Below are 12,252 nucleotides of genomic sequence, written 5' to 3' on the forward strand. Positions count from 1 at the left end.
CGCTGGCTTGGGACTCGAAACTACGCTCAGACAGCACATGCAACGCCACTGTGCGCTTAAAAACCGGGTACACGTGTGTGCAAGTTCTTGTATAGGCATATATGTTACCGCTACGAATTAGCAGGTTATGTAACTACTACAATTTTAGGCATGGCGCGGGGTCCAGTTGCTGCCGGCACGAAGGTCGGGCGTGCGCCAACACATCTGCTTAGGGGGTTGGTATCAGCCGTGGTATGCCGGGCAGGATGCATAATCTGGTTTGGCAGGAGCAGTGCTACGGAGTTGACTGCCCAATGTGCAGGACACAGTGAGGACAGCCCATGGCGAATGGTGTTCCCGGCATGGGGACTGTAGCTACTGAAGACAATGGATCATCAGCTGCGCTACAGGAAAAAGTTCAGCCACTGCCCTTCGGAGAGTGCGGGGCGCTAGCTTGCACCAGGTGGATCAGCTTTGGGAAACCAACGTGAGGCACTGGTGTCATGCTGGCAGCCTGCCAGACTGCTGTGTCGGCGTGTGTGAGCGGTACATGCCCGGCAACACAGCAGCACCTTACATGGGTTGGACATGCGACGCGGAGGAGCAATCTTTGTGACGGGTAGGTAGCGGACTAGGTTGCTGATATCAACGTCATGAGAGGTGTGTAGGTCCATGCCATGATGAAGATGCAACAGTGAAACACTCCGAATACGGGCACCTTGCCTATCGTGAGCGGTAAAACACATGGTGCATTGCTGTTGAGTTGGGAGTCTAGCTGCAGCCACAGCTTGCCAACGTCGCTGCACGGTTTCTGTAAGTGCTGTAAGGAAAAGAAAGACAGCTTCCAGCTCGTTGCCACGTCGAGAGCGGGTGGCACCACTCAACCAAGCCAGCACAGTGTCAAGCCCTAGGCATGAGTGGAACCCATGCCTGACAGGCCGAAAGTGTTTCAGCTGGGGGACGCATTTCGGCTGATAGGCCGAGATTTAGCCTAAGCCTACTGTTTGCTGCACGAGAGTTCGAGCACCGCCCTGCTCCTAGGGTGGGCTGAATTCCACCCAACGTGCTTAGGCATATGTAGTATGACGCAGCGAGCAGGTATGCCGACCTGTAAGCATTACAGGCGACCTATGCCTGCAACACCAAGCCATAGGGATTTGCTTTGCACCGCTTTACTTTTCTAGCTAGCCAACACCAATATCTGTAATTGATTGGTTAATTTACGCTTGCAGACACAGGCCGTAGCAGAAGCTACAACTTTCATGTGGACAGCCCATGGAATGATATTGCTGTCCCAGGCTCGGCAACGTGCATGGCTGGTTGGTGGCTGTCCGGGCCTCTCCAGATCCCATCGCAGGTGCCTACACAACGGAGTGCGGTCACTACGCTGTCTTGGAGGCCAGCCCACAATATGCCATTGCTCAACGGTTACGGACCATGTCATGTGCCAGCCGGCTGGTGGATAACGCTAACCAATGGCAGGAGGCCGGTTACATCAGAGGCGCCCACCACTTCCCAGTGCGGGCCAGATGGCCGAGCCTGGAAGTTCACCAGGGGCAGTGCATGTACTGCCGCCCAATCATGACAGCAAATTTCGTAAAGGGATGGTCGTCAGTCATCATTGTGGAAGCTACCTACCCTCCTGCTTTCAGTGCGCATGCACGGACAGGCCGGCAGGGTAGGGGTGACGGGATGGTTACAGGAGGACCGGGGCCTGGGGGGCAAGGTCGGCAGGGTAGGGGTAGGGATAAATAAACCCGGCATATCAGGGGCATATATCCCTCGCGGGGGGCTCTGTACTTGTTGCGTTCACTGTGTCTCTCTAGAGACTCTAGAGCCTAATGCTGGTGGGGATGTGTACCTTACAACACCCAGTGTGTACGTGTACATGGCGCTACATATACAACGCTGGGGGTGTGCGGGCCGTCAGCAGGGGGCGTCTAGCCTACAACTGTCGATCCTGCCCGGCCGGCCGGGGGGTGGGGACCGGTGCCTATCGCTACTGTAGGCGCCCATCCCTACTGTAGGCGCCTATCCCTACTGTACGAGTAACAGTACCTAGTGTATTTTAAAAGATGACTCATGAACAAAGGATGCAAGCCTAGAGGAACACTCGCCTACTAAGCTGGCTCATGAATAAAGAATGCCAACACGTAGGTACCCGGGTATCCCCTACCTAGCTAGAGGTTAGGTACCTGTGTCGCTATTTATTTGTAGCCCCGTTTATGCAGGCTGCCTAGTGCTTATGCGCACTATCTACTCGTAGCCCCTCGTAGCTACGTACCTAGGGTACCCTACCCAGGTATCTATCGAGGGGACAATATTTTAGGGGATGGCGGGATGCATTTTTTTGAAAAAAAAAACGCCATGATGGTATCGCTACATCATTGGATGGACACATGTGGTGCACCAAAAGATGCGATATCGTATTTCGGTTAAAATACGTGTACGAGCGGATCCTGGCCATGTATGTGAGGTGTACATGTTTGGCTGCAGGTATCGGTAGTTTCGGTACAGTACCAGCAGGAGGTACGAGTACAGTAGTGTCTATTACGTGATTACGTGAGCTGCACCGCCGAGGCATGATGATGATTGATGTTGGTGTTTCTACAGTACTCGTACGAGTATCCTGCTGATATATTACGAGATACGAGTACTGTACCAGATATTACCACTACGACTGCAGTGTATATTTTTTTTAATTAAAAAAAGTATTTCCTCGTATCTTCCTGTTCTTCCAACCATGCAGTCAGCTGAGTACGACGTACCTCTACAATAGGAGGGTAGCTTAGTTTAGGGGGTTTACTTCGCTGACAGATCCCTTTCGTTGTTACCCCTTCGGGGTTGTTGGGGTGTTTATTTGTGTGTGTGTGTGTGTGTGTCCGTCGTCCGTCCGTCCGTCCGTCCGTCCGTCCGTGCGCATATATATACACAATGAGTACGTACACGTGGTCTTACGTACCACGAGATTATGTCGTACCGCGAGCGTATACTGTATTCCGCTGATTCCGTACAGCCGGCCAGGTGGTACAGGGCACTGGGCAGGTGGATAGGTTCGTTGCCAGAATGCAGCCGCACAGCTAGAAATCAGGGGGCCACCCAGGCGGCCAGGGCAGGTAAGTAGGTAGGGTACCCGGATTGTGCAGCTGCAGCCCTCCCCTTCCCTGTCTCACTGTAGCTGCAGAATTCTGCAGCTGCAGCCCTCGCCGTTCCCCTCGCTGCGGCTGCAAAAGTCTGCAGCTGCAGCCCCCCTTTCCCGTCTCACTGCAGCTGCAGAATTCTGCAGGTGCACCTCCCCCCCCTTCCCGTCTCACTGCGGCTGTAGAGCTCTGCAGCTGCAGCCCCAGCACCTTTCCTGTCTCACTGCAGGTGCAGAATTCTGCAGCTGCAGCCCTCCCCTGCCTGTCTCACTGTAGCTGCAGAGTTTTGCAGCTGGAGCCCTTGCCGTTCCCCTCGCTGCGGCTGCAAAAGTCTGCAGCTGGAGCCCTCCCCTTCCTGTCTCACTGTAGCTGCAGAATTCTGTTGCTGCAGGCCGCGTTTCCTGTCTCACTGCAGCTGCAACAGTCTGCAGCTGCAGCCCGCCCTTCCCGTCTCACTGCAGCTGCAGGCAGCTGCAGCCCCCCCCCCCCCCCTTCCCGTCTCACTGCGGTTGTAGAGCTCTGCAGCTGCAGCCCCCCGCACCTTTCCTGTCTCACTGCAGGTGCAAAATTCTGCAGCTGCAGCCCTCCCCTGCCTGTCTCACTGTAGCTGCAGAATTTTGCAGCTGGAGCCCTTGCCGTTCCCCTCGCTGACGTGCACCCCCCCTCCTTTACATCTGTCCCGACCTCCTTTTTATGCAACCCCTCCCCCCTGATTCCTCTATCCCTACTATCACACCCATGGCAAACATTTGGTGGCGGCGGTGGGCGGTGGGCGGTGGCGGCGGTGGCGGTGGCGGTGGCGGTGGCGGTGGCGGTGGCGGTGGCGGTGGCAATTTTATGGCGGTCACGGCGGTGGTGGTGGCGGTGGCGGCATGGCGGTGGTGCAGTCATGGGGAGTCTTCAGTTGTTCAGTGTTGGCGCGCGGGTGGGTGTATTGGGGGACGTTTCATGCCCCCGCCAGACGCCCGCGCCTGTGTGTGTGTGTGTGTGTGTGTGTGTGTGTACTGTGTGTGTGTGTGTGTGTGTGTGTGTGTGCGTGTGCGTGTGCGACGTGCGACGTGCGTGCGTGCGTGCGTTACTGACTTACTGTGTGTGTGTGCGTGTGAGTGTGCGGGTGTGTGACTACTGCGCGCGCGTGTGTGTGCGTATATTTATGTGTGTGTGTGTGTGTGTGTGTGTGTGTGTGTGTTTTTTATACGTCCGTGTGTGTGTGTGTGTGTGTGTGTGTGTGTGTGTGTGTGTGCGTGTGCTCTACACCGCGTATACGGCGAACTGAATGTGTACTAGCACTAGTACTACATACACTCGTAGCTTACTATCTCTATAGTCGTGGTATCTGTACTCGTACTCTGCCCGTTCACCCCCGAACCCGAAGGGGTTCGTCGCGAAGCGACTTCTATTATATGTTATATCGCTATCAAATATGCATGAAAAGTAGGTAGGATAGGGTACCTGACCGGTCGGCTGACCTCTCACATTTGGATGTACTCGTACTGAACCTATCACATGCAACAATAATCAATATGCACGTAGGAGATACAGTAGGTAGGGTACCTATCCCTAATTACGAGTAGCCTAGTACGTCACTACTCAGCTGGTAAACTTTTGTGGGTTGATTTGTTCGTATTAGCTGGGGTACCCTACGAGTACCTACCCTACCGTACGAGTAGTACGAATTACGATGTAGGCCCCGATCGAAAGTAGTACGTCATGTTACGTAACAATCAATGACGTGCGCCATGTAGATTCCCGGCCCGGCCTGTTTTTGCTTCACCCGGCAGGCCGGGCGAAGGTGCGGGCAGGTCCCCGCCCGGGCAGCTAGGTAGGGTAGGCCGTAGGGTACCTACAACCAGGTAGCAGCTAGGTAGAGCCAGGTGGTACATTGATAATACATACCTGCCGGCTGCCTGGCCATATGCGCGTATCGCGTATCGTTTTGTAGTTTTCAAAAGTAAGTACCCTACCCTAGTAGGTACCCTAGGGTGTGTCCTCTCTCTAGCTGTGAGGCTGCACCCTCCCCGTGTAATTACCTCGTCACCCTAGCTAGGGTACAAGTAAAAAGGTACCCTACCTCCACTAGGGTACTTCAGTTACCGACTTACCGTACTAGATCAACAGCGCTCAGAACTCAGATGTATTTGCAAGATCTCCTGGAGATTTACTTTTCAAGGATAAGGATAGTCCGTACAAGCATATCGGATCCGAATCGAACAGGTGCCGGAGGACTTCTAGATTCTACTCAGACAAGTGGAAGCCCTGCGCCGGATATTCGCGCGATCACAAGCTTTCCAGGCATGCATGATCTCATGTGTGACGCCGGCCGGGTAAGCCAATTGCCAGTCGGTTTTCTGAAAGAGCAACGTACCTAGGTCAAAACGATATAAATATGCAACAATAATAAGGCGGGTGTGCGAAAGTTACCTGGTTTAGGTCGCAATTTTCCTCAGAATCCGGGGGGGGGGGGGGGGGGGGGCAATTTTCTCACACGGGGTACTTTCTCCCCTAGTTTTCTCACCTCATCCCCAGTAGTTTATACAGTACATATGTCCCCGGCCACGGTTGACATTGACATGTAGCCTGCGGTCGATGCTTGGCAGGCATACCAAACATGCTCCTAGAGGCCACGGACCTAAGAATACGAAGTTCCCGACGGTAGTCGGTACCGAAAACCATGATTTATGCACCAGATTTGTCCCGGGAGTTGGCAGGGGAGGGGTAGAGGATTCAGCAGGGCCTTGGGCCTCTGCAATTGTCATAGCTTATGCCTCATGGCTCGGCTTGTTCCGCCGTGTAACCATTCATGATGTTTTGCCAACAGTTCAGTCCTTTAGTCCTATGCATTCAGTACACATTGCATCTCGAGTTGCCTTGTCCCAGTACTTAACAATGTACATTGGTCGTTGCTGTAATTGCTGGGGGGGGGGGGGGGGGCCAAATCCGAGAGGGGGGGGGCGACCTAAACCAGGTAACTTTCGCACACCCGCCTAATTCACTTAGCCCTGTTATCTATCATCTATCCTGTATTTTAGGATATTACTATACATTTATGTGCTTGGAAACTGAAAACTTTTTTCGTTATTTATTGTATACTACTCGTACCTCTAGCTAGCTACAGTAGGTGAGAGGTTGGTTACATGCGAGAGGGCAGCCACACAGCTAGCTAGCTAGGTATAGTAGAGTGACTAGCGTGACTACACGAGTATATGTCAGACGACAGACACGACAGACAGAGGTGTTTATAGTTGAAGAGGTGTCCCCGGCCACTCCCCATCCATATGGTGTCCAAATGTCCAAATTGAGCGAGAGAGAGAGAGAGAGAGAGAGAGAGAGAGAGCTGAGAGAGAGATAGAGAGAGAGAGAGAGGTGCCAAATTGAGCGAAATATAATTTGATAGTCGAAGATTCATAAATGAGAATGCGGAAATGTTTACGACGTTCTATCAGGTTCTATTCTTATACACCATTGCATGTGTCCAAAGTAAGCATATGCTCCAGTTTGGACCACCAGAGCTGGTCTAACTTACATGTCGTTGGACCTGTGGTCAACATTTCGGATTTTTACACCTCCTTTTGGCTTTTTTTTGGGTCCAGCGTTAACTCATGGATGGTACTCGTGTATTGTAGTAGATAGTATCCATGTATGAATAAGTTTGGACAAGTGGGGATATATATGCCTCAACCGGCTTGTGCACAATTTCAGAAACTAACTTTATAAATGGTTCTGTGAGCCTCAGCGCCTTTCACCTGGTCTATCTACATGGCGTGTAGTAGATAGTAACGATATCCTATATTACATACATACATACATACGAGGGCAACTTGCCCTAATTGGGCGAGCGCTAGGCTGCGGATGGTGCAATGGTACGTACCTAGCTCGTACTATACGCGTACTCGTACAAACCGTGCCTATCACATGTAGTACGTACGGCCGGCTTTTGAGTGATCGGACGGCATGCCGGCCGTATTATGTCATCGGACGGTTCCTATCTTTTTACACATCTTTTAATTTCCCGACAGCAAGAACGTTTGCACCATCTATGATAGGAATAATTCACTATACCTTGGCATATTTACAACCGCCCGATTTTGATTGGACGGTCCAGAAAATTTGTCCGGCCCCCTATTATAGGTTTACAACACGTACCTGAAAGCCTGAAGCTCTGAACGCTCCGCTCCGGTGCTGCTGCGCACCATCCACCATCCTCGCTGCGCTTGGATAATATGTGGCGATGCACTGGGTGTGCCAGAACGGGTGTCGAAAGACATGGCCAGGCAGGCCGGGTTCTCTACCTTCACCTGCCCGGGGGTGTAAAAAAAAATGTGGCGATCAACTAGCACGTAGTTACATGTCATATTCGCGTATTCGTCGTACCGATCAATCATGTACGGTACGTGAGTATATTGAAAATCAGTTGTAACTTGTTTTTTTTTTTTTTCACCCCCGGGGAGGAAGGTCAAAAAACCCCTGGCCATGCCTTTCGGCACCCGTTATGGAGCATCCGGGGGACCCCGGAGCTGGCTGTAGGCACCGGCGGCCGAAACCGCTACGGTAGTGTGGGAGTTTAACCCACTAAAAAGACCCGTTTAGGCGGGGGCAAAGCCCCCGCATAAAGCCCCGGCACATGGCCGAAGGCCCGGTCCCGGAACCGGACCCAGAGGCCAACCCTACCCGTTGGGGCGTAGGCTCATTCGATAGGACTTGAAGTCCGTGGGGATTCCGTCAATTCCGTGGAGAGTCAAGGCCATCGCCACCAGGGGCGACAGAGGGGCCCATCGGCGGGGCCGTTGGGGTGCCGCCGACGTAGCATCGGCGACGAGAGCGTGTGTGTGTGCGGGGGGGGGGGGGGGGGGTTGTAACTTGTATCCGCAAAATATTAAAAACATTCATGCCTGGTAGATCTTAGCTGCCCCTTTCCGCGTAGATAGCAGTAGATATTGAATCAGAGTCATTCTGATACGAATATCGGGAATCAGGCATCATGTCAACGAGCATCTGCCCCTGTTCATCTAGCCCCTCCCCGTGATTCAAGGATGAGGGAACTACTGTAGTGACGCGCGCGCACGGTACACTGGAGTGTCACCTTGCAGTAGCCGTGTAATCACGTCGTACGGGAAAAGAATATACATCCTGGGAATTGTTTACATGTGCGGGTAGGGTACCCTACCTACCCGACCCTACTCCTTCGTGCCGTTCCTGTCTGCCTGGGCCCTGGCCGACGGAGGGCATCTGGCCGGGGGCACCCTAGGGAGGGTACCCTCACTCTTCAAATATGTGGGTACACTCTTCTGTCGTGTCATAGATCGCAGCACAACTACACCGCAGGCACCCCCGACCTAGATGACCCTAATCGTACCAGAAGGGCACCTAGGTACCGTACTCGTTCTGTACTGCAGCGTCGTGGATGAGGACTCCACAGTTCACAACAACTGCGCGGTTCTGATATCATGACATATCAGGCGATGTGATGGGTACAGGAGTTGGCAGCTGTGCAAGACCCTGCGAATGTCTTGAATGGCCAATGGGCTTTCGCCCTCGTGCCAAGCCTGAATCACATCTGAACCGCAGCCATGACATGTGTTAGCAGGCACTGATCAAGAGTATTGCAGTCCACAGAGCCTGCATCGATATTGTGTCTGCTATATGAGGCCGGCCGCTGCTACCGGCCCCGTTGTCCCTGAGCTCTTGAGTTGTTGACGTCCTGAAAGATCGCCAACTTGCGTATGACAGGCCTATCTCGCACTCCATCGCCCCCTGCTGCAGCGTAGCACTGCCATAGTGCATGCAGTGTTTTCCAATGGCTGTCAGGTGACGGTCATCATTTGTTCTGTCCTGAAACTTACACTCTCCTCTGAGTCGTGTTAGTGCCTGCCCCCCAACCCCCCGGGCGTCCCTCTCATGTCTCCCAGCCCTTTCCAGCCTTTTGTGGTGTACGAACTCAGCATATGTCTCATCAAATTACATGACAAAGACCGGTGACAACGTACATCGTGCAGCGAGGTGTCCGCACAACATTCGATGCAGCGACTCTCGGGCTCTTGATACAGAGCCTCAACCAGGCATTGCATGCATTCTCGAAGCGCCGGGCAGTTCTTGCAGCACCATAATTCTTTGTCTCTCACAGCCGCAGCTGCTCTGCCTGCTAAAACCTCGACCCACCCTCCTCGGCGGTCCATGCCCCGCCACAGGGATGATAGAGACGGTAGATCACTGTTAGTGACGGCCATCGAGTGGCCGTCGCGTCGCACTCGAGGGGATGTTTTACTCTTTGCGCACACACCCCTGCAAAGGTGCCTGCAGAGTGTCGATCAGGGCTACGGCAGCAGTGAACAGTATGCTGCCGCACTCCCTCCCTCCAGTGTGTGGTGGCCTACTTGGGTGGCACTGAGACCTCACAACAATGCCGGCTGTCCATCACCGGGCCCTCCGCTGGGGGCGAAGCCTGGCCGGGTGCGAGCGAGGAGAATGAATGGCGTGGCGGGGGCGGGGGCCGGGGGCGGGGGGCGGGGGCGGGGGCGGACCCTTATCACTCCAGCACACGATTGGGGCTGGCCTCCTAGCTATCAGTATCTTTGCCGGGAATGGCCAGAAGACATCACAGTCCTCAGTCCCTGACTGCCGGGGTGGGGTCCTCCGGCAACACCGCAGCCTGTGCTTCCTCCCCCTCTTCCGGTTCCTCAGGCGCGGCTCTGTCTGCCTTGAAGTTGTTGAGTTTCTGGCCGATGAGGTACCTGGCAAGCGCAGGTGAGGGCCAGCGACGTGCAAGTCAGGGAGGGGCGTGGGGGTGCCTGCACGACACGGGCAAGCTAACGGATGGGGAGGGGTTTTTGGGAGAGGGAGAGGACAGGGACAGAGATCCAGGCTGCGGTTTCCATGGCCGGGGCGAGGGATGGGGACGTGGCAAGGGAGAGGGAGTGCAAAGGGTACCACGGGACGAGGCAAGGGAGAGGGGGCGGCAAGGGCATCCCATGGGGTTGAGTCGAAGAAGACAAAGGAGGAGGGGATGGAGTGCGGGAAGGGGAAGGGTCAAGGGGACGGGGCAGCAGAGGGGTTGTGAGATGGAGTTAAGGGAGGGGACCAGGAGAGATGGACGAGGAACCGAGACAGGGCAACGGAACCGGGGGCGGGGACGAGACAAGAAAGACTGAGAGGGGCACCGGTCGGCGGAGGGATGGGGATGGGAGAGAGGGCTTGGGACCGGGGTTTGACACAGGGGATAGGCAAAGAGTACAGGGGAAGGGCATGGGCCACGGATGAGTGGACCAGGAAGGCAGGGAAAGCACCTCTGATCCCTGATGGTGTCGTGAATAGTCACTGTCCAGCCCTTGAGGCGCATCGAGCCGATCCACAGAAGCATTGCAGCCAGGGCGAAGTGGTATGCATACAGTTGCAAGGGGGGGATCAGCTGCGGCGGCAGCAGCCCGAGGGCTGGGATAAGGGCCCGGGAGAGCGCATAGGGCAGTGCCAGGGCCGTGGAAAGGTTCAGCAGCAGAGGGCGGGCAATGCCCTCCCACGCGTGCGCCAGCGTCGGCTCGTCCATGCCTCCAGCATGGAGGCGCGCGAATGCCTCCTGCCAGTATTGCTGGAGGTCCTGTTGCTGTACAGGTTGTCGATGCACCCCATTGCCGCCCTCTTGCTGAGGAACAGGCAGCTGCAGGTTGTTAGCCACAGGCGCAGGCTCATCTGCAGCGCCAGCGGCCGGAGGGCGGTCAGCCCCCTGAGGGCGGTTCGGCTCAGGCCACGGGGTGACGGTGACAGAGCGGTGCCACAGCTTGAGGCACAGGAGGCCAAGCAGCCAGTCCTGGTAGAGGAAAACGATGGGGCTGCGGTCGGCAGGCATCTTCATGGGGCGCAGCAGCAGCTCGAGCAGCATGCCCAGCATGAGGGGGCAAGCCCCGACCACAGCACCAAAGAGGAGCGAGGCCTGCAGGCACAGTGAAATTGTAAAGTGAGCACCTGGCAATCATTGCCTCAACGCGCCTGAGAGCCTGAAAAACAGAGGGCGAGGCATGGGATTAGGGGGAGGGCGTTGTTGAGGTTATCGCTCGAGACACCGGCTCAGGGCCCAGCTGCGGTCCCCATCTCTTCTAAGGAGCAAGGGGGTGAGGAGTAAAGAGCAGCGGCAACACGACCGCAGAAAATCCGGAGTGGACAGCCGAACAGGCGAGGGGAAAGTGGATCGAACGAGGGACGGAGACCAGGATAGCATGGACACGGCCTGCCGCAGTGTCGTTGCCCCTCGCACCTGCGCCACCAGCTTTGCTCGGCGCATGCCCTGCCGGAGGGCAGTCGCGACGTCCCTACTGCTGAGTGCAGCACACAGTGCCCGGCAGGCCCGTGAGGCGGCATAGAGCAGGTACAGCCCCAGCAGGAATGCATACATGTCATGGCCCCGGGACGGCGCCCCTAGAAGACCCATCATCCCTCGGCCCATGGCCAGCGGCAGGAGCAACACCCCGCCATGGATGCCTGCAAGGAGACCAACGCTGGCAGAAGCAGCGAGGGCAAGCCGCAGGCGGATTTCCATCCCGTTGACGCGTTGACTTATCGCCTCAGCCACAGCCAATCCCCACCCGTGCGGCTGATCTTCTGTGCCCAGTTGGTTCTGCATATCGGACAAGCACAAGCTCACTTCAGTCGCACAGACACGCAAGAAGACAAAGGTTGCCACACAGACCGGCAGACTCGCAGACGAAGACGGCTCACACACAACACACACAGCTCGATTTCATGCAAATACGTAGGGTAAGATGACAGGGCAGATGGCTACATAGCGCCAGACGGATAGAAGGGACAGAGCAACAAATTCATGGACGGATGACACAGACAGAGCGCGGGACAGTGGCTTCCGAGCCGGAGAGTTGAGGTAGCAGAAGTCGACTGTATGGGGCATCGGCAGGAGGCAAAGACTGTACATGCTGTGCAGCTGCCGCAGGCTCTGCATGCTCGCCCTGGTGCTCCACCTGCCCAGCACCTGGAGGCGGGCCTCCTGCCCCCTCTGCCCCACCATTGCCGTGCTCTGCCGCGGCACCGTGATCCCGCGGCTGTACGGGCCCTCCCCCATCCACCTCCCAGGCTTGCCGCGCCCCTGGCTCCTGGCCTGCCGCTCCCCCCTCCCCGGGAGCTGCAGGCTCGC

The 12,252-nt window shown here is 55.7% G+C and overlaps 1 protein-coding gene across 1 annotated transcript; it reads right to left on the reverse strand.

Annotated features, from left to right (window-relative positions):
- Positions 1-9,177: 9,177 nt before the first annotated feature.
- On the reverse strand, positions 9,178-11,727 carry LOC142355864 (uncharacterized). Its single transcript, XM_075407900.1, has 3 exons — positions 11,362-11,727; positions 10,400-11,040; positions 9,178-9,847 (listed from the first exon to the last, which is right to left on the reverse strand). The coding sequence occupies exons 1-3, from the start codon at positions 11,725-11,727 to the stop codon at positions 9,721-9,723; spliced, it is 1,134 nt and encodes a 377-aa protein (XP_075264015.1). The 3' UTR covers positions 9,178-9,720.
- Positions 11,728-12,252: the final 525 nt, after the last annotated feature.

The sequence above is a fragment of the Convolutriloba macropyga genome, unplaced genomic scaffold (assembly GCF_964194025.1).
Source record: "Convolutriloba macropyga unplaced genomic scaffold, txConMacr16.3 SCAFFOLD_2433, whole genome shotgun sequence".
Taxonomy (NCBI): domain Eukaryota; kingdom Metazoa; phylum Xenacoelomorpha; order Acoela; family Convolutidae; genus Convolutriloba; species Convolutriloba macropyga.

Excerpts from the sequence above, each read along its gene's own strand:
- LOC142355864 (XM_075407900.1), bottom strand. The coding sequence starts at position 11,727 with ATGCAGAACCAACTGGGCACAGAAGATCAGCCGCACGGGTGGGGATTG. Across the intron at positions 11,041-11,361 it reads GAGCAAAGCTGGTGGCGCAG|GCCTCGCTCCTCTTTGGTGC; the intron begins GTGCGAGGGGCA and ends CTGTGCCTGCAG. Across the intron at positions 9,848-10,399 it reads GACACCATCAGGGATCAGAG|GTACCTCATCGGCCAGAAAC; the intron begins GTGCTTTCCCTG and ends TGCGCTTGCCAG.